This window comes from Natator depressus, chromosome 2, assembly GCF_965152275.1.
Source record: "Natator depressus isolate rNatDep1 chromosome 2, rNatDep2.hap1, whole genome shotgun sequence".
NCBI classification, from domain to species: domain Eukaryota; kingdom Metazoa; phylum Chordata; order Testudines; family Cheloniidae; genus Natator; species Natator depressus.
This window is the reverse complement of record NC_134235.1, coordinates 42,325,438-42,350,845: the sequence shown is the minus strand read 5'-3', so window position 1 is coordinate 42,350,845 and position 25,408 is coordinate 42,325,438. Positions and strand designations below refer to the sequence as shown.

At 47.6% G+C, this 25,408-nt stretch overlaps 2 protein-coding genes across 4 annotated transcripts in view; one reads left to right on the top strand and one right to left on the bottom strand.

The window, feature by feature from the left end:
* Positions 1–9,691, bottom strand: part of VIRMA (vir like m6A methyltransferase associated) — a 39,855-nt gene extending 30,164 nt beyond the window's left edge. For 2 of the 3 annotated variants that reach the window (XM_074944087.1, XM_074944086.1), the window contains exons 1-4: positions 9,439–9,690; positions 1,997–2,112; positions 1,669–1,755; positions 766–814 (exon numbers count right to left, since the gene is read on the bottom strand). In XM_074944087.1, coding sequence (XP_074800188.1) covers positions 766–814; positions 1,669–1,755; positions 1,997–2,112; positions 9,439–9,501 — 315 coding nt within the window. In that variant the 5' untranslated portion in view covers positions 9,502–9,690. Of the gene's footprint in view, positions 1–765; positions 815–1,668; positions 1,756–1,996; positions 2,113–9,438 lie in introns of all 3 variants that reach the window. The other variant, XM_074944088.1, reaches the window with a different exon arrangement.
* Positions 9,692–19,650: 9,959 nt separating this feature from the next.
* The window catches only part of ESRP1 (epithelial splicing regulatory protein 1), a 56,374-nt gene continuing 50,616 nt past the window's right edge, over positions 19,651–25,408 (top strand). Inside the window, exons 1-3 of the mRNA XM_074943005.1 lie at positions 19,651–19,784; positions 20,233–20,361; positions 23,868–23,981. Coding sequence (XP_074799106.1) covers positions 19,653–19,784; positions 20,233–20,361; positions 23,868–23,981 — 375 coding nt within the window. The 5' untranslated portion in view covers positions 19,651–19,652. The remainder of the gene's footprint in view (positions 19,785–20,232; positions 20,362–23,867; positions 23,982–25,408) is intronic.

Below are 25,408 nucleotides of genomic sequence, written 5' to 3'. Positions count from 1 at the left end.
TCGCACTGGAATGCATCAGACAAACATAATAGATATGCTCAGATGTAGGCTACAATCATCAATACCAATTCTGCTTTATAACTGTCAACAAATTATTAAATTACTTAAATAAGAGCTCTATGTAGCTCAAAAGCTACTCTCTTGCACCAACAGAAGTTGGTCCAATAAAAGCTGTTACCCTCACCCATCTTGTTTCTCTAACAAATTATTACTGATATGCCTCTGTATTAGTAATAAGTAATCTGAAAGGAAAAAGGTTAAACCCTCTTTATTCTTTACATATTTGTATACTTGTGATGTTTGATTTTAGCGTTTTCCAAATATGCAGACTGAGACCAGTGACTAGACCCAGACATGAAGTGGTTTGGCTCTGTCAAAATGAAGCAACCCTTATCTCAAACCCCTTCCATTTCATCAATCAGGCCAAATTCTGAGGTGAACATTCACCAAGATGGCTGCGATCACCCGGTTCATTTTCATTAGTAAACTTAATAGGAGCTGCTCAGTGATCAACACTTTTGAAAATCAAGGCACTCATTTGGAACATAACTCTAGGCTAATTTTTAAAATCATGGCCCTAGTGTATTATACAATTGAACTGTATGGATTAGCTTCGAATATGAGCTCTCCAGAGTAGGGTCTTCCCCTATAACTGCTTTGCATAGTGCTAAGCACACTAAATAACAGCACCATGGTATTCAAATAATAGCCACACAGGAAGAAGAAAAACATTGAAGCTATAGCATAAATAGGTACAACAATTACCTTTGCATTGGGTCTAAAGATAATTGAAGAGTTCTCATCATATTCAAGGCTGTTAAATAGAACACAAACTTATTTTTCAATGTTTAACAAAAGTCCTTTACACACAAAGTATGGACATTTCTGTACGTGACCCTTTAATAATACCTTATTTTCACCTTAAGTGAAAAAAAGAACGAGACTTCAAGCCAGTATCAAAACACTATACAATATCTATGCTTATCAGTTTAGGAATGTAAAAAGCCCAAAGGACTTTCAATATACATTGACATTAAAGGGACACTGTCAGTTTAAAAATTGCGATTGGGATCTTCTACCCAGACCCTTCAAGCATAGACCTCTCTCCCCTTACACAATGAATGAAGAGGGGGGCAACTAGGGTTCATGCTAGGGAAAGAGTAGAGAGAGAGAGGCAAATATGGAAGCACAGATAGGCAGGACTGGATGTACATGTATCACCTAGTCTCACAGATTTTCAGGAATAGAGAAATTCTAAAGCTGTACTATCTTTTCTACAGAGCCATCTCCCCCCACAGAAATCTTAAGCACATCCACAAACAGGGTCGGGTCATGGTGGAGCAAAAAATGCTTGCAAACACAAAAGTGTGAACTTCTGTTATTAACAGTGTATACAAGTAAGGGTCCAATCCTACAAACACTTATTACGGACCATAATACTTATTAACTTGAGTAGTCCTATTACAGAGAACAGGGCTACTCAATGAAGTAAGTATTATGGCCACTAATCACTATCAGACCCTAAACCTTTATTTTAAAAAATAAACTCCTTTGGAGATTTAACAATACTGTGTTGAATTTCTCATTTCTACACACCAGGAAATGCAGCACATTCTTCTATAGAAAAACTCTTGAATGTATGAAGCACATGAATTCGCAAATTCTTACCTTCCCAGCCTGTCAAAAACAGGGGCACTTGGCTTGCTGACATTGTTGAAAAACAGGTCTAACTGAAATGTATGTGGGGATGTCTCTCTGTTGATAGAACAGAGGGAAAAATTAATCCTGTCAGGCTTCCCTTAACCAAAACAAATAAGACCTGAAATCTCTAACATATTATTGTTTAAAACCTGAAAGAAAATACTAAATATATATATATTGCATATTCAGTGAATACATAAAGCACAGGCTACCTTCCTACATTGCAGTTTTTACTGTGATTCACAAGTCCCAAACAAAATGCAAGGAATGTGCATCTGAATATTTTAGGACTTACCCATAAGCTCTATTGTCAGGCAAACTTGTGTGAGCTTTTACTCCTGGAGGAATGACACGTACTTCATTTATGTAAACCACACATGGAAAACGAACTACATCTATATTGGTACTTTGCTAAAAACAAAGAGTAAACAAAAGTTATAAAGCTTGAAAAATACTATATTGTTTTTATTTTACATTCCAACCTATTTATGTACCCTCTATTTAAAAAAGCACCAATTTAAAAATGTCAATCCTGATAATTTCTTTAACTTATTATTGTGACAATACCTAAGATTAATGTAATTGAAAGGGTTGAGAAAATCTTTTTTTTTTCAGTTTGTACATTTGAAAGTTTCATTGTTTCCCCTCCGGAATTATTTCCCTTTTTATTTGTGAGGACCTTTCAAACAGCAACAAGGAGGAGAAACATTTTGAAAATGATAGTAAACACAAAAATTGGCAGAGGAACTTAAGCTACTTTCAAAATTCACTAATTTTCAAGTGGACAGTGCCCCTTTAAACACTGCCAAGTTTATTATGGTATAAGAAATAAGATGTGCTCCAATTTTAAATATCAGAAGGTAATTTTTTTTTTTTTTTTTTTTTTTTTTTTAAGAGCAGCTCACACTGTTGGAGAGATTAAAGACTACAGCCAGAATTTTGTGAGAGCAACGCAAAGATACTATTTGGTGCTGACTTTTCTACCTCTGCAGCAGCTTTTGAAAACTTTCAGGCACTCCTGACATTTCTGCTGACATCATATAAGTCAGGGATGGCAGAGATCTTTCAGGCCATTCAGACACCAGAACAGAGGAATGTTTGCACAAAGAAAGATATAAACAAAAACAGAGCTGTGATGGCTTCCAATGTATTAGAAACTGAAAAATAATCAGAGTTTACCAAAGTAAAAAACACTGCCTCAGCAAACCACAGACACTGATAATTGAAAGTCTCCTTTCACTAAACTGTATATATCCTCATGAGACACATTTATAAAACAGGAAAAATATATTTATCCGTAAATATCAGACAATGGGCAAGGAATTAAATTGTGTTTCTTACACATGAGCAGTTACTTTCCCTGAAGCTCATGATCACATTTCTCATTAGAACAACTTAATACTATATATCCACTAGCCTGCCAATATATTAATTGCCTATCAACACACTCTAAAAAGTGGAACTGCAGTTAAAAGATTTTAAGAAAACAGGAACAAAGGGAAACTAGATAGCTAATGAGACTGCTTATGGGATACAAAATCTTTCATGATTATGTCATCTGTTCAAATCAAACTCTGGTCATTAGTATCTGCTGACTTTCCAGTAATCAATGTGAAATGAATTCATAGCTTCATTCAAGATTCTGCAGAACAACCACACTGCACAAAACCACCACTATAATTGAATTCCTTGTTGGAAGTCTTAGCAGAAAAGCCAAGGATTAAATGATTATGAACATTTAACTAAATGTCTTACTACTAGGGCCCTATCTACACTGCAGACACTACTGTATTTGGAAACTGTTTATAAAACATTTTCAGACAAACACAACTGTATCATTAATGGGGAAGAGGGAGCTCATATTGTTAAAATGGTTTTTAAGAACTATTTTAGATACAAGAATGATTTTTCTGAGCTGTTTTAACAAAGTCCACACTAACAAACAATGGTGCACTAAGATGACAGTGCAAAGTGCAAGGTCACACACTTAGGGCCAAACAATAATAATTTTTGCTATAAGCTGAAGACTTATCAGTTGGAGGACATGACAGAGGAGGAGAAGGATCTGGGTGTATTGGTCAGTCGCAGGATGATTGTGAGCTGCCAATGTGATGCAGCTGCGAAAAAGGCTAAGGCAGTCCTAGGATGCATCAGGGAACGTATTTCCAGTAAAGATAGGGAAGTGTTGTTACCATTCTACAAGGCACTGATGAGACCTCATCTGGAACACAGTGTCTGCAATTCTGGTTTCCCACATTTAAGAAAAGATTAATTCAAACTGGAACAGATGCAGAGAAGGGCTTCTAAGATGATCAGAGGAATGCAGAACCTACTTTACAAGACGAGACTTAAGGAGTTTGGCTTGTTTAGCATGACAAAACGAAGGCTGAAGGATGATATGACTGCACTCTATAAATACATCAGAGGGATAAACTCCAGGGAAGGGAAGGAAAGGAGTTATTTAACTTAATGGCCAATGTTGGCACAAGAACAAATGGACATAAACTGGAAATAAATAAGCTTAGGCCTGAAATTAGGTGAAGGTTTCTAACTATCAGAGGAGTGATGTTCTGGAACACCCTTCCAAAGGGAGTAGTGGGGGCAAAAAACTTAGCTTGATACATTTATGGAGGAGACGGTATGATGAGATTGCCTACAACAGCATATGGGCCAACCAGGAAGGCTATTAGCAAATATCTCCAACAGCCAGAGATGGGACAACAGATGAGATGGGTTCTGAATTACAACAGAGAATTCTTCCCAGGTGTCTGGCTGGTGTGTCTTGTCCACATATTCAGGGTCTAAGTGATCACTATATTTGGGGTCAGGAAGGAATTTTCTCCCAAGTCAGACAGGCAGAGGCTCTGGGGGTTTTTTGCTTTCCTCTGCAGCCTGGGGCATGGGTTACTTGCTGGTTTGAACTAAAGTAAATGGTGAATCCTGTCACTTGAAGTTTTAAATCAAGATTTGAGATCTCACCCTTGGTCTTAAAATGGAAGTGCTTAGACCAGGGGCGGGCAAACATTTTGGCCTGAGGGCCACATTGGGTTTCCAAAATTGTATGGAGGGCCGGTTAGGGGAGGCTGTGTCTCCCCAGACAGCCAGGCGTGGCCCGGCCCCCGCCTCCTATCCGACCCCACCGCTTCTCACCCCCGACAGCTCCTCCAGGACTCCTCCCCCATCCCAACCCCCCGTCCCCTGATGGCCCCGCCGGGACTCCGGCCCCATCCACCCCCCCCCCCGCTCTCTGTCCCCTGACTGCCCCCCACCACCTCATTCAACCCCCTCCCTCCTGACTGCCCCCCCGAGACCCCTGCCCCATCCAACCCCTGCCCCCTATCCACCCCTCCACCCCGACCACCATGCTGAACTCCCCGGCTCTCTATCCAACGCCCCGTGGCCCCTTACCCCACTGCCTGGAGCACCGGTGGCTGGTGGCACTACAGCCGTGATGCCCAGAGCACCGGGTCAGGCCGCGTCTCTGCAACTGCGCTGCCCAGAGCGATGCACCAGCGGCACGGCGCGCTGAGGCTGCAGGGGAGGGGGAACAACAGGGAGGGGCCGGGGACTAGCCTCCCGGGCCAGAGCTCAAGGGGCCAGGCAGGAGCGTCCTGCGGGCCAGATGTGGCCCGTGGGCCCTAGTTTGCCCACCTCTGGCTTAGACAATCTTAAATATAATCATCACAAGTGCTCCAGCTATAATTTAATGTATGGAGTAAAATAAGTATCAAAACGGTGTGCATGTGAGAGAAAGAAACTCCAATATGCAGATCTACTCTAGTCTCCTCACTCATTTAGGAAGAAGGATCTGTGGAACTTTTTGCCAGAGGATTTTGTGAAGGGCAAGACTATAACAGGGTTCAAAAAAGAACTAGATAAATAGGATAGATCCATCAATGGCTATTAGCCAGGATGGGCAGGGATGGTATCCCTAGCCTCTGTTTGCCAGAAGCTGGGAATGGGTGCCAGGTGATGATTATCTGTTCTTTTCATTCTCTCTGGGGCACTTGGCATTGGTCACTGTCGGAAGACAGGATACTGGGCTAGATAGAGCTTTGGTCTGATCCAGTATGGAAGTTCTTACGTTCCAAACTTCTTCTCCTTGTCCAGATCTATTCTGCCCCCAACAATCTTCTATTCATTGAACTTTTTGAAACTTTGCACTTTTAGAGAGGTAAGGGACTGACCGTATACACAAATTTGCAGAGGGACAATAAAGTTGAGGTCTGTTATTTCTCACCTCTATATATTATTTATTTTAAAACATTTTTGCTGTTAGCAAGCATGTTACCTCTGGAGACACAAATCCAAAGTTTGAGAACTGCAAAACTAAACATCTCTGATGGTATCTTCTAGACTGAGCACTGAGTCCCATTGGGTAGATAGAAAGATTAACCTAAATAATCTATACAGAAGCCTGTGGAACCCCGTAAAATTGGGTCTCTAATCCATAAACTACTGGAACTCATTTACAAAACTTTTCTTAAACATTACATTAATATATTGTCTCATACTATAGAATTAGAATTTATAATCCCTATTCCATGATGAGATAGTTTTAATTAAGATACATTTTAGCTCAAAGATATCTTTAGATAGGTTTTTTCCTCAAAAAGCATTTTATCAAAAAAAATCTGATTTAAATAAAAAAAAATCTGATTTTGTTTTATTTTTTTTAAATCATTGATTTTTATCCACCCTGGTTTTTAATCACCATTTACACATGCCACAAATGTATTCAGTGTTCTAGAAAATGCATGGTTCCATGTTCCTTAGCTTCTAAACTCTTTAGAACAAGAATGGGCTTTTTGTTGTGTGTTTCTACATTGCAATAAGATTGTCCCTAGGCACTACCATAATATTAACAGTAATGATAAATAACAATGAGTAACTAACAACACATTATCAAAAGCATGTGCACCAGACAAACCATCATCTGTACGCAACAAATTTGACAATTTTTTTGCAAGCACAACTATCTGGCTGTATGGACAAAAGGAAAGGGTTTATGAACACAGGGATTGCTACCCCAGATCAAACTTGATCTCTACCTAGTTCAGGATTTTGTCTGACAGTGGCCAGTCCCAGATGCTTTAGAGGAAGGTGTAAGAACCCACAGCAGGTAGATGTGAGGTAATCTGGTCTCATCCTGATCTCTTATAATTAGAGACCTGCTTAATCCCTAAAACAAGTTTTAATATCACTTCCAAAAACTATTAAGTAAGAATGGCCACATACCGGATCAGACTAATGGTCCATCTAGCACAGTATCCTGTCTTCCGACAGCAGACTGTGCCAGATGCCTCAGGGAGAAACAAACAGAACAGGGCCATTTATTCAGTGATCCATCCCCTGTCATCCAGTCCCAGCTTCTGGCAATCAGAGGTTTAGGGACACACAGAGCATGGCGCTGTTTCCCTGGCTACTAACCATTGATGGACGTATCCTCCATGAACTTATCTCATTTGTTTTTCAAGCCATTTATAGTTTTGGCCTTCAAAACGTCCCCTGGCAACGCGTTCCACAGGTTGATTGCACACTGTGTGAAGAAGCATTTCTTTGTTTGTTTTAAACCTGCTGCCTGTTGATTTTGTTGGGTGACCCCTGGTTCATGTGTTACATGAAGGAGTAAATAGCACTTCCTTATTCACTTTCTCCACACCATTCACGATTTTATAGACCTCGATCATACCCTCTCTTAGTCGTCTCTTTTCTAAGACAAACAGTCCCAGTCTTTTTAATCTCTCCTCATATGGAAGCTGTTCCATACCCTTAATCATTTTTGTTGCCCTTCTCTGTACTTTTTCCAATTCTAATATATTTTTAAATGGGCTAACAAGAACTGCAAGCAGTATTCAATATGTTAGCATACCACTGATTTATATAAAAAGACATTATATTTTCTGTCTTACTATCTACCCCTTTCCCAAAGGTTCCTAACATTCTGTTAGCTTTTTTAACTGCCACCACACATTGAGCAGATGTTTTCCGAGAACTATCCACTGTGACACCAAGATATCTTTGAGTGGTAACAGCAAATTTAGACCCCATCATTTGGTACATATATTTAGAACTATGTTTTCCAATGTGCATTACTTTACATTTATCAACACTGAATTTCATCTAGAACATACGACGGGCCATACTGGGTCAGACCAAAGGTCCATCTATCCCAGTATCCCATCTTCCGGCAGTGGTCAATGCCAGATGCGTCAAAGGGAATAAACAGAACAGGTCATCATCAAGCGATTCATCCCATCACCCATTTCAGCATCTGGCAAACAGAGCCTTGGGACACCATCCCTGCCACTTTGTTGCCCAGTCACGCAGTTTTGTGAGATCCATTCGTAACTGTTCACAGTCTGCACTGGACTTATCCATGCTAAGTAATTTTGTATCATCTGCAAACTCACCACCTCACTGTTTACTCCTTTTCCCAGATCATTTATGAATATATTGAACAGCACTGGTCCCAGTACAGATCCTTGGGGAACTCTGCTATTTATCTCTTTCCACTGTGAAAACACTAAACACTTTTATTTTAAGACCAAGGTGACAGCCATACAAATGTCCAATCTCTTTTGAATCTAGTTAAATTCTCAGCCTCAGTGACTTCCTGCAGATCCACTTTTGACAATTTCACTTTTAACATCATGCTTGCTTAAAGATACATCTCTCCCACACAAAGTGTCACCACATCAGGTGACACAATCACTGACAAAATTCTCCGCTACAACAAAAGTATCTTTTTTCAGAGTAGCAGCCATGTTAGTCTGTATTCGCAAAAAGAAAAGGAGTACTTGTGGCGCCTTAGAGACTAACCAATTTATTTGAGCATGAGCTTTCGTGAGCTACAGCTCACTTCATCGGATGCATACTGTGGAAAGTGAGCTGTAGCTCACGAAAGCTCATGCTCAAATAAATTGGTTAGTCTCTAAGGTGCCACAAGTACTCCTTTTCTTTTTGAAAAGTATCTTTGCAACACTGAGCTTCTGTCTCTAGGGTTACCCTCTGAGACTGGGAGCTTGGTACATCCACACTATGCCTACTATGCAATGGGACACACAGGACATATGAGCCTAAATGAATATTCCCCATCTCCTCATTAACTGCTGTAAGGAAGAGATGCACCATAGGCTCCAGAAAAGCACTTTTGCTCCTGACTTCTCCTCTCATCCTCACTCTCATAACTTTATCAAACTGTTCCTTTTATAATTCCTCTCCCATTTCCCCATCACCCACCCCTTCAACTTCCTCCCCTATCGATTCTTCTTTTCTTACTCTGCTACCTCCTCATTAACACCCACCCCATTTCTACACTGCCTGTCACCTGCACGACAAGCCACACAAGCCTTGCTAAAGCTTATGGGGCAAGAAATATTCACCTGTTGTAGCTACAACGCATCAAGCATCTGACCAGGCCGGGGCTTCACGGTGTGATACGAGGGCACTGGGGGTGTCTCCTCTGCATGCTTATGCCTTGATGGCCCCCCTACCCGGATCTGGAACAGGCAGCGTCACCCGCCCAGTCCTTGTCCCTGCCCCTCTACAGCCCACCCCTTGGCTCGCCCCCGCCTGCGCTCTCCCACGAATCCTACCCCCACCCCCAGCCCGCTCCAGCCAGAGTCCCCACGCTCTTCAGCGGGCCAGCCCAAGGGGAGAAGGGAGGATCTCTCTGCCTCCCTCTCTCTTTCTCTGAGGGCAGGTGTGGCTCCGCAAGCCCCGCCCGCCCAGTACCTCCGCACTCTGGTGCTTGAAAGTGTCTAAAAACAGCAGCTCCGTTGCGGTGTCCGCCGCCATCTTTGCTCAGCAGCAGCAGAAGCACTTCCGGGTGAACGCAAGCGCTTCCAGGGTCGCTGGCGGCGCCTGCGCCCTCCTGCCCCTCCCCGGAGGGGGGCTCCCTGGAGCGCGCATGCGCACGCTACCGCGGCTGAGGCCGAGTGAGTGCGTGGATCGCTGCGCGTCGCTGAAGGAAGGAACGCGCGGGCAGAGTCGGCGCAGGAGCGTCCCTAGGCACGCGCAGCTGCCTAGGGCACCATGAAATTTGGGGCACCAAATTGCCCCAAATTTCATGGTGCCCTAGGCAGCTGTGTGCTGCCTACGCGGCAGCACCAGCCCCGGTGCCCCCCCCCCCGCGGGCTGCGCCCAGAGCCGTCTGGGCAGGGCCGTCCCTAAGGGGGTGTGGGGCCCCGGACAACTCCCTCCGCCCCACCTGTTTCCCTGCTCCGCCAGCAGCCCGCCCCCATTCCACCTCCCCCCCCCCCCCCCAGCGACCCCGCGCTCACCGGCAGCGGCGGGAAGCGGAGCATCCCAGCCCCCCGCTCTACTCCACCAGCTCCCAGCCGTGGCGCTCCGCTTCCCGCCGCCGGTGAGGGCGGGGGGGTTGAGGAAGGAATGCCGGCCGCCCCACCGCCCGCACTCACCGGCGGCGGGAAGCGGAGCGCCGCGGCTGGGAGCTGGTGGAGTAGAGCGGGGGGCTGGGATGCTTCGCTTCCCGCCGGTGAATGGGGGGGGGGGAATCCCTTCCTTCAAGCCCTCTCCCCCAAGCGGCACGGCTGGGACCGGAGTGAGGGAAGCGGAGCGGGCCGCTCCAGGCCCCCCGCTACTCCTCTGGGCCTGTGGGGCCCCCAAAAGTGCCCTCCCGCCACAGCTCCTGCTTCCCAGACCACAGGGGGAGGCCTTGGGCCCCACATAGCCCGACCCCCCCAATGGCATAGGACACCCTGAGTCACTGTCTAGTGTAGACGGGGGCCCAGCGCGCAGCAGCAGGTGATAGAGGAAAGCAACGCCTCGAGCGGCGAGCCCCGGGCTCCCTGACGCGGGGCAGACCTGTAGTGGCGGCGAAAATGTGCTGGTTGCGTTCATGCCATGTAGCGGGCCGGGGTCCATCAGCTGTATTTATATTGTGTTCATCACCATAGAATTTCATAGGGGGGTTCATTTAAGGTGAGGGAGACCACTGAACTGGAGCAGAGGGGAATGATCCCATAGTTAGGATTCTCCTTCCAGATGTTGTCATGGTATCGTCTCACACTAGGAAACCTCTCTGGGGGAGGGGGACTCATGTTATTAAGAGACAGGTAATAGTAGTGGGGGACTTGATTATTAGAAATACAGATATTTGAAAAAAGAAAAGGAGTACTAGCGGCACCTTAGAGACTAACCAATTTATTTGAGCATAAGCTTTCGTGAGCTACAGCTCACTTCATCGGATGCATTCAGTGGAGTTTGTGATGACTGGGAGAACCACATTGTGATTTACCTGCTGGATGCATAGGTTGTGGATACCTCAAGATATCTAGACAGACTTATGGGCAGTGATGGGAAAGAGCTGGAGGTCATGGTACATGTAGGTATCAGTAACATAGGGAAAGGCAGGAGGGAGGTCCTGAAGGTCAAATTCAGGCTGCTAGGTAAGAGATTAAAGTCCAGGACCTCTATAGAAACATCCTCTGAATGGATGCTAGGGCCAATGTAGACAGGCAGAACTGCAGGGTTTCCATGCGTGGATGAGACTATGGTGTTTGGAGGAGGGATTTAGACTTATTAGGAACTGGGGAATCTTTTGGGAAAGGAGGAGTACACAAAAGAAGGATACGCTTTACCTAAACCGCAATGGAACCAGATTGCTGGCATGTACAACTAAAAAGGTAGAGGAGTTTGAAACTAAGCACTGGGGGAAAGATGATAGGTGCAGAGAAGCACACATGGGCAGTGGGTATAATAGGCTGGAGGCTGAGCCTCCCTTGGTGCTGCTGCCAGAACCCCGGTTGCTGGGTTTGGGGTGAAGTTTTTGATTTATTATGCCCCATGCAGGTTCCGGAGCAGCTGAGGAGGCAGTATGTGCTATTCAGCTTCCTGAGTTCATCAGTAATCACCCTGGACTCCAGGGAGATTACTGATGAACCCGGAAAGAAGGTGAGTAGCACATACGGCCTCCTCAGCCGCCCGGGAACCTGCTGGGGCATAGCAAAGCTTCTTCCAGAGGAGCTTTGAGGGATGCACACTTTTCTCCAGGTGGCTTGAGGTCTGGGGAAGGGAGGGGAAGTGCGGCAGCAACTGGCCCAGGGCTCTGGGCAGGGGGGCTCGGGGCTTTGACCAGTTGGGGGCTCCTCCAGGCAGGTGGGGGGCCCTCCAGCTGAGGGGGGGTCTTGGGGTTCTGGCCATGGGGGGGAGAAGGCTTCGGCTGGCTCGGGGCTCCTCCAGCCGCTGGGGGGCGGGGAGGGGCTCTGACTGTGGGGAAGAAAGGGGGTCTCGGGGCTCCAACCGGCTCAGGGCTCCTACGGACGAGGGGGGGGCAGAGCCAAGGCTAGCCTCCCCGAAGGGGGGCTCCACCTGCTGCCCATGAGCACACGATTCAGACAGAGACATCCCTTAGAGGAGGATTTATTAACAGGAATTTTCTATATCCTAGTAAAGCGGTGAGGACAAGTTAAAGTACAGGTAAGAGCTGAAGAGAAACAGTCAAATGAAAAAGAGTCCCATTCAATTACGTCACATAAAGGCAGATAGCTAAAAAGTGACAAATTTTATAACTGCTTGCATACAAATGCTAGACATCTAAATATTGAGATGGATGAACTTGAGTGCCTGACATTAAATGAGGATATTGATATAATAAGCATCACAGAAATTTGGTGGAGCGATGATAATCAATGGGACATGGTAATAGCAGGGTACAAAATACATAGGAATGACAGACTCAGTCACGCTGGTGGGGGGAATGGCACCATGTGTGAAAGAAAGCAATGTCAAATATCGTAAAAATCTTAAATTAATCGAACTATACCATACAATCTCTATGGACAGAAATTGAATGCTTGAATAAGAAGAGTATAGCAGTAGGGATATACTACCGACCATCTGAACAGGATGATGATGGTGATTATGAAAATAGAAAACTGAGTAACAATGAGGGATTTCAACTATTCCCATATTGACTGGGTACATGTCACCTCAAGACAGGATGCAGAGATAAAGTTTAAATACACCGTTAATGACTGCTTTTTGGAGCAGCTAATCTCCCACAAGGGGAGAGGCAATTCTTGATTTAGTCCCCAAGTGTCGCACAGGATCTGGTCCAAGAGGTGAATATAGCTGAACCACTCAGTGATAACAACTGTAATGTATATAATTTAACATCCTTGTGCAGATGAGGGGGGAATACCAAATAAACCCACCACACTAGCATTTAACTTCAAAAAGGGGAACTATACAAAAATGAGGAAACTAATTAAACAGAAATTAAATGGAACAGTCACAACAGTGAAATGCCTGCAAGCTGCATGGAAACTTTTTAAAAACACCATAATAGAGGCTCAAATTAAATATATACCCCAAATAAAAAAAAGCAAGAGGACCAAAAAGTATGCCGCCATGGCTAAACAACAGAGTACATGAGATGGTTAAAAGCAAAAAGGAATCTTTTTAAAACTGGAAGTCAAATCCTACTGAGGAAAATAGAAAGGAGCATAAACTCTGGCAAGTCAAGTGTAAACGTACAATTAGGTTAAAGAAGAATGTGAAGAACAACTAGCAAAAGACACAAAAACAAAAGCACATTTTTTTAAGTAGATCAGAAGCAGGAAGCCTGCCAAACAAAGTGCTGAAGGAACATTCAAGGAAGACAAGGCCATTGTGGAGAAGCTGAATGAATTTTTTACTCTTCACTGCATACCATGGAAGGGAGATTCCACATCTGAGTCATTTCTTAGGTGACAAATCTGAGGCATTGTCCTAGACCAAGGTGTCAGTAAAGGAGGTTTTAGAACAAATTGATAAAGAGTCACCAGGACAAGGTGGTTTTCACCCAAGAGTTCTGAAGGAACTGAAATATATGTCCTCTGGAATGGTGGCTGAAGCATGAAGGGACATAAGATTGTTTAGCATACCTGGCATGTAAATACCTTGGAGTGCTGGCTACAAAAGTGCCATGCAATGCCTGTTCTCACTTTCTGGTGACATTGTAAATAAGAAGAGGACAGCATTACCTCCTGTAAATGTAAACAAACTTGTTTGAGCGATTGGCTGAACAAGAAGTAGGACTGAGTGGACTTGTAGGCTCTGAAGTTTTACATTATTTTGTTTTTGAGTGCAGTTATGTAACAAAAAAAAATCTACTTTTGTAAGTTGCACTTTCAGGAAAAAAAGATTGCACTACAGTACTTGTATGAGGTAAATTGAAAAATACTATTTCTTCTCTTTATCATTTTTACAGTGCAAATATTTGTAATCAAAATATATACTTTGATTTCAGTTACAACACAGACTACAAGATATATATGAAAATGTAGAAAAACTTCCAAAATATTTCATAAATTTCAATTGGTATTCTCTTGTTTAACAGTGCAGTTAAAACTGCGATTAATTGCGATAAATTTTTTTGAGTTAATCGCATGAATTAATTGTGATTAATCGACAGCCCTACAAAAAAATATATATTAGAATTGGAAAAGGTACAGAGAATGGTGACAGAAATGATTAGGTGTATGGAACAGCTTCCATATGAGGAGAGATTAAAAAGACTGGGACTGTTCAGTTTGGAAAAGAGACGAGGGGGGATATGATAGAGGTCTATAAAATCATGAATGTTGTAGAGAAAGTGAATAAGGAAATGTTTTTAGCCCCTTCATGTAACAGAGGAAACAGAGGTCGCTTATGAAATTAATAGGCATCAGGTTTAAAACAAACATAAGGAAGTACTTCTTCACACAATGCACAGTCAGCCTGTGGAACTCATTACAAGAGGATGTTCAGAGCACCAGAAGTATAACTAGCTTCAAAAAAGAATTAGGTAAATTCATGGAGAATAGGTCTATCAATGGCTGTTAACCAAGATGGCTAAGCCTCTGACTGCCAGATGCTGGGACTGGACTACAGAGAATGGATGAATCACTCAATTTTCCTGTTTTGTTCATTCCCTCTGAGGCCTATGGTATTGGCTACTGTCAGGAGTCAGGAAACTGGGGCAGACTGATCTGACCCAGTATTGCTGTTTTTAATCATGAGGTGAGAATGACTATGTTGCCCAGTGGTTAGGGCACTATCTTGCGAGATGGGAAACTGCTGTTTAAAACTGTTCTCCACCTTCAGGCAGAGAGCACAGAATTGGATCAGGTTTTCCACATCTGGGATGAGCCTTCTAACCAGTGGGCTAAAAGTATTAAGAGAGGGAGACACCACCATCATCTCCTCCTCATCCAGCATTTCTTGCAAGAAATAACTTGGACACCTAAGCCTCCTGACTCCAGGAGAGAGGCTTCTGGCTGTGGATCACAAGCAGAGATATGTGCCTCCCTCTACAGCCCAGATTTATGTTCCTAACTCTTGAGGGGCGGGATTTAAGATACATCCCTGTGGTCTGCATCTCCCACTGGCAAGCTTAGGTGGCTTCCTGCCCAGCATGCCAGCTTTTGTTGGTCCTATTCTTAGGTGTCTGTCTTTCCCCATGCATTGTATAGGGAGCCTAGATGTGTCTAACACTGGGTTTGCAGATCCCATTGTTGTTTCAATTATTTTCTAGGCACCAAAAAGTTAGGCATTGCAATGCCTATGTCCCTTTGTGGATGTCTATACTACAAGTGCTGCAGTGGCACAGCTGTGTAGACAATTGCTACAGTGATGAAAGGGGGTTATCCATCACTCAAGGAAATCCACCCTCTCTAGAGGCTTTAGCTAGGTTGAATTCTTCCATCCACCTAGCTTTGTTTTAATGGAGCCTACGTCAGCCTACCCACATCTCTCTTGGGTTTGAATTTTTCACACCACTGAGCAAGGTAGTTAGGTCAACCTATGGTTAAGGTGTAGACCAGGCCTAAGAGCCCTTGAAGTCAGTGAAAAGGCCCCCATTGACTTCAGAAGGCTTTGGATCAGGCTACCAAGGAAGGGGACCTTGAAGTCTAGTGCCTTATTAGTACAATGAGAATCAAACTTGAGGACATGGCTCCTCAGACAAGCCATTCTCTGTCCATGCCCTATCCCCTTTTGATACTTGAGCACCTGAACATAAGGGAGCAAATATGCAGAGAGCTTGAGACTTAGCCCATTGGAACTGTTGTGTGTAAATTTCCAACTTTATCTCTTGGTATCTCAGGTTACATATTTTTAAAATGGGTATAATAATACCTAAGTGATTATAGATACTTGTATGAAAGGCACTAGCTGCCTACAGCCATTAGTTCCATTTGGATATTTTTCACTTCCTGTCCCAAACTGTTGTGTAATATTGTTGTGTAACAACTGCAATTTGAAAAAAAACATGGCTGCATTTCAGTGCTGATTAAAATGTTCTGCAGATCTCTTTAAAAAAACCTGTGTGTGTGTGTATGGGGAAGGAAGATTTAATTAATGAATAATTGTAAAGACCTTTCAGATCCTTGGATGAATGTTGCCCAAAAAGGACAAATAAATATCTGCTATGGCTAATTACGAAAAATTTGGAAGTGAGTTTTCTCATAAATGGCCTTTCACAGTAGTCGCATCTCTTCAGTGTGCCCAGCACACATGTCTCTGTGGGAAGGCAGCTGGGTCTCCCGTAGGGATTTGATTGATGGTCTGGAACCACTTTATGAAATGTAGGTCTTGTTTGTGGGGACAGCAGTTAGAGTTGCCAGGTGTCCGACCAGTTGGAGCTGCAGGGGCACCACCTGCGGGCGCGAGGGCAGTGCGCGGACCCTCCCTGGCCACGCATGCGTCTAGGGGCTGCAGGGACCTGGTGTCCACGGAAACCACCACCGGGATCCCACACCTGAACCCCCTGTCCTGACCTGGAGTCCCCTCCTGCACCCAAACTCCCTCCTGGAGCCTACACACCCCTAACACCCCTGCCTCAGCCACCACCTGCACCCCAAAGCCCTCATCCCGGCCCTACCCCAGAGCCCACACTCCCTCCCACACTCCCCACCCCCTGCCCAGCCTGGAGCCCCTTCATAGAATATCAGGGTTGGAAGGGACCTCAGGAGGTCATCTAGTCCAACCCCCTGCTCAAAGCAGGACCAATTCCCAACTAAATCATCCCAGCCAGGGCTTTGTCAAGCCTGACCTTAAAACCCTCCAAGGAAGGAGATTACACCTCCTCCCTAGGTAACCCATTCCAGTGCTTCACCACCCTCCTAATGAAAAAGTTTTTCCTAATATCCAACCTAAACCTCCCCCACTGCAACTTGAGACCATTTCTCCTTGTTCTGTCATTTGGTACCACTGAGAATTGTCTAGATCCATCCTCTTTGGAACCCCCTTTCAGGTAGTTGAAAGCAGCTATCAAATCCCCCCTCATTCTTCTGCAGACTAAACAATCCCAATTCCCTCAGCCTCTCCTCATAAATCATGTGTTCCAGTCCGCTAATCATTTTTGTTGCCCTCTGCTGGACTCTTTCCAATTTTTCTACATCCTTCTTGTAGTGTGGGGCCCAATACTGGACACAGTACTCCAGATGAGGCCTCACCAATGTCTAATAGAGGGGATTGATCACGTCCCTCGATCTGCTGGCAATGCCTCTACTTATACAGCCCAAAATGCCGTTAGCCTTCTTGGCAACAAGGGCACACGGTGGACTCATATCCTTCCTTCATCCCAAACCTCTCATCCTCAGCCCCACCCCAGAGTCCACACCCCCAGCCAGAGACCACACCCCCTCCCACACTCCAAACCCCTAAACCCCAGCCCAGAGCCTCCTCCTGCACCCCAAACCCCTCATCCCTGGTCCCATCCCAGAGCCTGCATCCCCAGACGGAGTCCTCACCCCTGCCACACAGCCCTGCCCTAACCTGGAGCCCCTTCCTTCACCCCAAACCCCTCATCCCTGGCCCCACCCCAGAGTCCACACCCCAACCCCTCCCACACACTCAACCCCTCAACCCCAGCCCCACCCCAGAGCCTGCACCCCCAGCTGGAGTCCTCACCCCCCCCACACACACACCCAACCCCGTCCCAGCCCGAAGCCCTCTCCCTCACCCGAAGGGGCAGGAAGGGTGTTTGGTTTTATGCAATTAGAAAGTTGGCAACCCTAGTACAGACGCCAGACGCGCCACTGAAGTCACCGCACAGCGATGCAGGTCTCTGCCCGAACCACAGGCTGCAGTGCTGCCACGGGGGGCGCAGTGCTGATTTGATGGATGCCTTCTCAGCAGTATTGTTGCCTGCTTCTTACCCTTGAATAAAACGTGGTTAAAGGGATCGGGAGGTGCTGAGAGAGCGAGTAAGGGGGCCTGGGCTGGGCTCACTGCCTTGAATTTGCTGCTAGGATCCTTCCTCTGATCCTGAAAAGGGAGTCAGTGGGGAACTGCCCATCACCCGCTTCGTAACGTGGGCAGGCAGGGCGCGCTGCTGCTTCTGCACAGAACAAGTTCCAGCAAGGCCCGATGAGAGCTCCCTTCCCACACCCACCAGCAGCTCCCCACCCATTCGCCTCCCTTCAGCTCCCAGCCCCACACGCATATCTCTCTGGGGTACCCGTCTGCTGCACATGATCGGCTTTCCTTGTACTCACCTCACCTGCCGGCTCTTCATCATCTCCTTCCTCTCCCCTAGGAGCCTGGCTCCCCATCCCCCGCCCCCACAATCCACCTTCCCTTCTCTGACCCATCGAGCTCCCCAGTTCCAACTTTGAACTTCAAAGCTTCGGCAGAGCCGGTTTCCCTGTCGCGTGGATTTGCCGCGCGCTGGAGTTTCTTCTCCCTCCAGTGGGGTGGGCGGGCGAGCGCGATGTCCCCTGACCCTCCCCCTGCAGGACAAATCAGGAGACCCTCCCTTCTCCTCTCGCAGAGCCCCAGGGGAGAGCGGCATTGGGACTCTCGTGATCACCAAGTGGTGTCATCGCTGTTCACCCTTCTTTGGTTTTACACATCACCCGCAGGGAGGGGAAAGGGCCATTGCAACGACCCTGCAGGGCGAGCGAGGGGCTGGAAGCAGCCAGGTCTCAGCTGAGCTCCCTCCTTTGGGCAGGTTTCAGAGTAGCAGCTGTGTTAGTCTGTATTTGCAAAAAGAAAAGGAGGACTTGTGGCACCTTAGAGACTAACAAATTTATTTGAGCATAAGCTTTCGTGAGCTACAGCTCACTTCGTCGGATGCATTCAGTGGAAAATAAAAGCTCACGAAAGCTTATGCTCAAATAAATTTGTTAGTCTCTAAGGTGCCACAAGTCCTCCTTTTCTCCTTTGGGCACTAGAAGACGCACGTGTTGATCTCATAGAGGCAACTGTGTCATTCGCTAGGAAGTGCCTTCCCCTCCTGCCCCATAATCTTCGGGTTGCGGCTGCCCCTTCTCCGAGCTATTGGCTCCCCTGTCTCCTACTGCCTCTCACCCTCGTATCCCCCAGTTTTTGCTACTCCTTCTGTCGCCTCCTCCTTCTCCTGGGCCCCCTCTGTTTTTCATTCTTCCGGCAGCTGCCCCCTCAACCCCGGTTTGGTATTCCCGCCTCTTTATCTCCCTCCCCCCCTTCCTGCTCCTGCCGTTTCACCCTTTTACTGTTGCTTCCTCCCACTCTGCTAATTGCTACCCCTGCCATCACCTCCAGCTGCTGCGGCTACTACCTACCCCTGGCCGTTGCCTCCTCCCCTCCTGCTGCCACGTCCTTGTTTGAAGGAGCCAATGGGCGGGTTCAGTCAGGTGTCTCTTACCTGCACCACGTGGGGAGGGAGGGTGAGCAGGTAGAGCCACATCCCAAAATAGAGACGCTCGCAGCCATTGCGTGCCTCCTAGGGGCGCAGCCCTCGTTTGTCTTTGAATAGGTTCCCAAGCAGTCAGCTACAAAAGGGGGACGCTGCACACGCCTCCCATCCTGAGCAGGTCTCCGGGGAGTGGTGGTGGGTGGGGGAGAGCTAAGTGGCTGCAGGTGTGCGCTGGGGGGCGGGTTTCTTCCTTTACACTCCAGGGGTGGTGTGTGTGTGTGGCAGGGTCTTCTCGGTAAAATTGGGCAGGAATCTAGTTTCTTGCCCTCCCCCGGCGATCATCATGACTGCGTCTCTTGACTACCTGGTGATCTTGTTCGGGACGACTGCAGGTGCTCAGGGGGCTAAGCTGGGATCCGATGAGAAAGAGCTGGTCCAGCTGCTGTGGAAAGTGGTGGATCTGGCCCGCAAGAAGGTATTTCTCGGGAGCAGGCCCCCCAAAGAGGGGCGGGGAGGCTGCTGGCAGGGATTGCCCCTGCGCGTGCAGCTGGGGGATCCCTGTGCGGGGATTTAACCAGCTGCCAAGTTAGGGCTGGTGTCTGCCAGCGATGAGAAGGCGCCGAGCGGGCTAGGAGAGCAGACGGAGTTAGGCAACAGCTCAGACCACCCCCTTTAGACGGGATTGTGTTCAATCAAACAGCGTCCACCAAGCCCTATGGCGCGCCGGCCCACACAGGCTTTTCCTCAGGGCCTCCAGCTCGCGGGGCAGCCGCCCTACACGCCAGGGGGCGCTGGGCGGGGTAGGTGGGATGCAAAGCCTGGCTTTCCACGAGTCCTGCAGGGGGTTTCTTCCTGGGCGCTGGCTGGGCTTCCTGGGCGCCAAGGCGGGAGCAGAGAGCGCTGACTTCTTTCTCCCTCCGGAGGCGGGGAGCCTGCATGAAGTGCTGGTCAGACCGGAGCACTTGGACCTGACAGAGGAATGCAAAGAAACAACGAAGCTGGAGGTGGAGAGCTTGGCGCGAGCCCCGCAGCTGGAACAAGCCCTGCAACAGGTGAACCCCACCTCTGCTTTCCATGGGGCTTCTCACTCCCCTCTCCAGGGAGTCGAGCCTCCCAGAGAGACACTTCCGACTGCAGGGGGTGTGCGAATAGCCCGCCGGATCCCCGCTCCCACCGGACGGACAGACAGACAAACTCCTTGAGGGTGGTGGGTGGGATAGGTTTACCAGATTGCAAGAGTAAAATATCAGGACACATGGGGGGCGGGGGCAGGCCCACAGCCTCCACCAGAGCCATGGGAGGGGGGGCACAGCGCCCAGTTCTAGCCCCTGTCCCAAGCTATGGGGCAGGAGTGCACTGCCCTGGCTCCAGCTCCAGCCCCTGCCCCCCATGGGCTCCACCCCTGCTTCATGGGCTCCAGTCCCCCCCACCTCCATGGGCTCTGTCCCTCCTGTGCAGTGCTCCCTATGGGCCCCCCGTTTTCACAGTCTCCAGACCTCTTCATTTATGGACTCCAGTGGCCTCCCCACAGGGCTCCCCCCTTCCTGGGCTCCATTTCCCCCTTGCTGGGCCCCTGGGGATCCCTGCCCTGGTTCAGGGGCTCTCTGCTTTTCAGAGGGTCCCCTCTTGGAGCTCTCTTCCCACCCCACCCCCTTTATTCCTCTTCAATCTATTTCTTCCCTTGGACATAGGACATAGGCTGGTGTCGTTGTGAGGCCAGTGGAGCGGGCTGGGGCTCCCTCCAGGAGCTGTCCATCCTTCCTAGCATGTCAGGGAGAGTGTGTGTGTGTGAGGCAATCAGGTGTGGTGGTCGCTGTGTATACCTCCAGAGAGGTGGTGAATCCGGACCCATACAGAACAGCCTGCCTCCTGCATGGCATGCAGTGAGTGGTGGTTTTGTTTGGTTCCTCTCCGCCCCCTACCGTGGCCAGCCTCCAGAGTAGCTCCAGCTCCGGAAGGTCTCCGATGCCCACCATCTGCGTGGCCCCACCTGCCTCCCCAGAGCCAAACTGCCTGGGACCTGTGCAGAAGTGGGGCCAGTCTCCACCAGTGTGGGGGGCTTGCTTGGGCCCTTCCAGGCAACTGGGTCCTGAGGGAGCCTGTCCGGGGCAGAGACAGGCCCTGGCCTAGCTGATCGCGCTGCTCCCAAGGGTAGGGTTGCCATTTTTCTAATCCCACAAAACTGAACATTCTAGCCCTGCCTCTTCCCTGAGGCCCCACCCCCCACTTACTATATTCCCCCTCCCTCAGTGGCTCACTCCCCCCCCCCCCCCCACAAACTCACTTTCACTGGGCTGGGGCAAGGGGTCGTGGTGTGGGAGGAGGTGAGGGCTCTAACTGGGGTGTGGGCTCCGGGATGGGGCCATGAATAAGGGGTTCCAGGTGCAGGAGGGGGTTCTGGGCTAGGGCAGGGAGTTGGGGTGTGGGAGCGGGTGCAGGCTCTGGGATGGTGCCATGGATGAGAGGTTCAGGGTGTGGGAGGGGGCTGCCTGTTGAGGCAGGTGGTATGGGCTCTGGGCTGGGGGGGTGCAGCTTCTGGGGTTAGGCTGGGGATGAGGGGTTTGGGGTGCAGGAGGCTTCTCTGCATTTGGGGGGGCTCAGGGATGGGGCAGGGAGTTGGGACTCGGGGTTGGAGTGTGGGCTTACCTCAGGTGGCTCCCGGTCAGCAGCGCAGTGGGGCTAAGGCAGGGTCCCTGCCTGTTCTGGCTCTACACTGCGCCCTGGAATCGGCCAGCAGGTCTGGCTACTAGGCAAGGGGCCAAGAGGCTCTGCACCCTGCTCTCACCCGCAGGCACAGCCCCCATTGGCTATGGTTCCTGGCCAATGGGAGTGCGGCACCAGTGCTCAGGATGGGGACAGTGTGGAGCCCTGTGGGGGACCCCCACACCTAGGAGCCAGACCTGCTGGTCACTGGGGCACAGTACCAGGACAGATAGGGACTAGTCTGCCTTAGCCCTGCAGCACCAGACTGGACTTTTAATGGCCCAGTCAGCAGTGCTGACCGGAGCCGCCAGGTTCACTTTTCAACCAGGCATTCTGGTTGAAAACCAGACACCTGGCAACCTTACCCAAGGGACTGGAGTGATTCACTGCCCTAGGACCGGCCCTGGCCATGCTGCTGGCTCAGCCCAGCAAACAGACACCTCACCTCCGAGCAGGGCTGGTGAGTGGTGTGGCATGGACCCTTCCCCAACGGGAAGTGTCATGTTGGCAGTACAGAGTCAGGTGGACCAATATGCGTCTGGCCATGCGGTGTATGCCACATTACCTCTGGCCAACCCCCAGCCGCTCGCCTCCTCACCTGAGGGCTGGGTCAGGGGGAAGGGGTCCGGGCAGCGTTTACCTCAGGCGACTCCCGGAAAGCAGCCCACAAGTCCCTCTGCTCCTAGGGTCAGGGGCGGCCAGTGTGCTCTGCCCCCCTCCCCCAGACTCCATCCCTGCAGCTCCCCTTGGCCACAGTTCCTGGCCAATGGGAGTTGCGGAGCTGGTGCTTATGGTGGGCGCAGCATGCGGAGAGACACCCCACCCGGGCCACCCCTCCACCTAAGGGTCCCGCCGGTTGCTTCCTGGAGCCAGGTAGGGAGCCTGCCAGCTAGGTTGATCAGTCCAGCCCTACGCCAAATATCGGGACAAGTGTCGTCCTGATTTCATCTAGTCACCCTAGTGTGGGATACTTGAACCTCTCTTTCTGTAGGGATAGGGAGGACTTCTCTCTCTATGGGTCTATTGCAGATGGTCTAGATGGGAAGACAAACGTGCAAAGAGGAGATGGGCTGGGGCGCAGGGTGGCCCTAGCAAGGCCAGCGGCGGCTGAGCACATTGGGAGAGACCAGCACCTCTAGGGGCCTCCTGGGATTCCCTGAACCTGCTGTATTCTCCTCCCCTTTCAGATTATGGTAGCAGAAGGTTAAGTTCAGAATGACCCAGCCATTGCTCTCTCAGGGCCCTTTCATTGAAGGTGTTTGGGTTTTAGTTCCCTCCTTGAATTTCTTTATTAAACTTACTGAAACTTTATTTCTTCTCTGCATGTGAGCCAGGGTAGAGACAGGCTCCAGCACGACAAAGCACAGGAGTGCTCTCTTCATCTTTCCTAATAACCAGGAGGTCCCATATCTCATTGCTGCAATGTTGCTCACCGTACAGTGAAGAGCTGCAGCTCATTAACTTCCCCCAACTCTCGGCAACTGCCAGGAGCTTCAGTCTAAAGAGTTTAGTGGAAATTTTCAAACTAGGATGCTTAAAGCTAGGCTTGTGATGCCCTGTTGAGGCACCTAAATGCTCTGGGATGACTCAAGAGTGTTGGGCATGTGTAAACCCCGTTAACTCTAATAGGATTTATGATGGCTCAGCAGCTTTGACTATTAGCCCAAAGTATTTAGGTGCCTAAATAAAGCATGGGAATGTGCCCTGGGTCTTATTAAGAGCCTTATATAGAACTGAATATTTCCCTTTTCATGTTCAACAAGTTGTAATGATCTGAAAATTACACTGAACCTTTCATAACAAAGTGTAGTAGTTCATAAATGTGTACTATGTCTATTTTTTTTTCAATTTTCAGTTTAACCAGTCTGTGAGCAATGAACTGAATATTGGTGTAGGTACTTCCTTCTGTCTCTGCACTGATGGACAGCTGCACGTCAGACAGCTTCTGCATCCTGAAGCTTCCAAAAAGGTAAGGTGGCTGCATGCATCAGACATTCCTTAAGACTGATCTACTGTGGTGGTGGTTAGGTTTTAATGTAGAATTGATCAGCTTCTTTTTGCTATATGATGTCCGATAAGAGTCCTATTTCAGCATATTCATAACAGAGAAATCTCTCATCCATCAATAACCTTTTAGACTCTTGGGGCTTGTCTACACTGGAGAACTTTCCAGTTAAAATGATATAGTTAAACTGCTGTGGTTATACCAGTACAACTCTTCATTACTATGTCAGTTTAATAAGACCTTTTTCTGGTTTAGTTTATGCAGTTTTGGAAGTGGCTTAAGCTAAAACAGAAAAAGGACCCTTGTACTGGAATAAGTATGTCCACATCGGTAGTTATATCGGTTTAACTACAGCAGTTTAAATTCACACTCTACCCTATAGTGGTATTTTTCATGTACACAAACCCGTAGGTTGCTATAATGGGTTAATACAGGAACTGATTTGTAGGACTTGTGAAAAATTTACGATTTTAACATTATTGTTGTACATGCTGTTTTGAAACTTTGAAAGTTGACAGATCTAAATATGAGCGTTCAGTCTTTACCGAATATTCAGCTTGCACTCGGATAGTAGTACTTGCCTGTATTTGTAAAGAACCAAACACTGGTCTGATAACATGTCTTTATAGAAAATTTGAGGCAGATGATGAATAATTTGATGATGATGTATTTCCAAAATTACCAGTCACTAATAGACTTGCAAGTCCCTATCTGACTTCTCTATTGCCAGTAGAATTGCAGTGGTGTAGATGGACCTCAGTTATAACATGGTTGTCCCCGCACAGTTCTGTGTTTCAGTACTATTAGGAGCTAACAATGTTTTAAGAATCATGCTACAGATTTATTCCAGTCTCTTGTTTTCACTGATGGTTTTTGAACCATGCGTTTCATTCTTTTCTGTATCTTGTTTCTTTAAATGGTTGAAAGCATAATGCTAGTAAAACAGTAAATCTTACTGCTAATATCAGACTGGGATATCAGATTATTTGTTAATGTAATACTTACTGCTACTATTTCGATTTATCACTCCAAAAAAGTCAGTTTAACAAACAGAGAGAGCTCCTGTATTATGAATCACCTCATACTATCTGATGTGTTCTAAACATGAAAAAATAAACCATATTTTAATAACTCTACTTTTCTCTCCATATGATAGTTATTTCTCTAACTGCTGTACAATTTACCTATTTTATGCAGTTCATCCTCCATGCAATTAGATTAAGTACACAGTGTGTGTAAAAAAAAAAAAAAAAAAAAAAAAAAAAAAAAAAACCCCAGAATCTTTGAAAGTTGATTTTTTGTCATCTTAGTTTGTAAGATTTTGGGGGGGGGGGGGGGCCGGCGGCATGAGGGATTGCCTCTTTTTTCTATGTATTTGTGCAGTGTCTAGA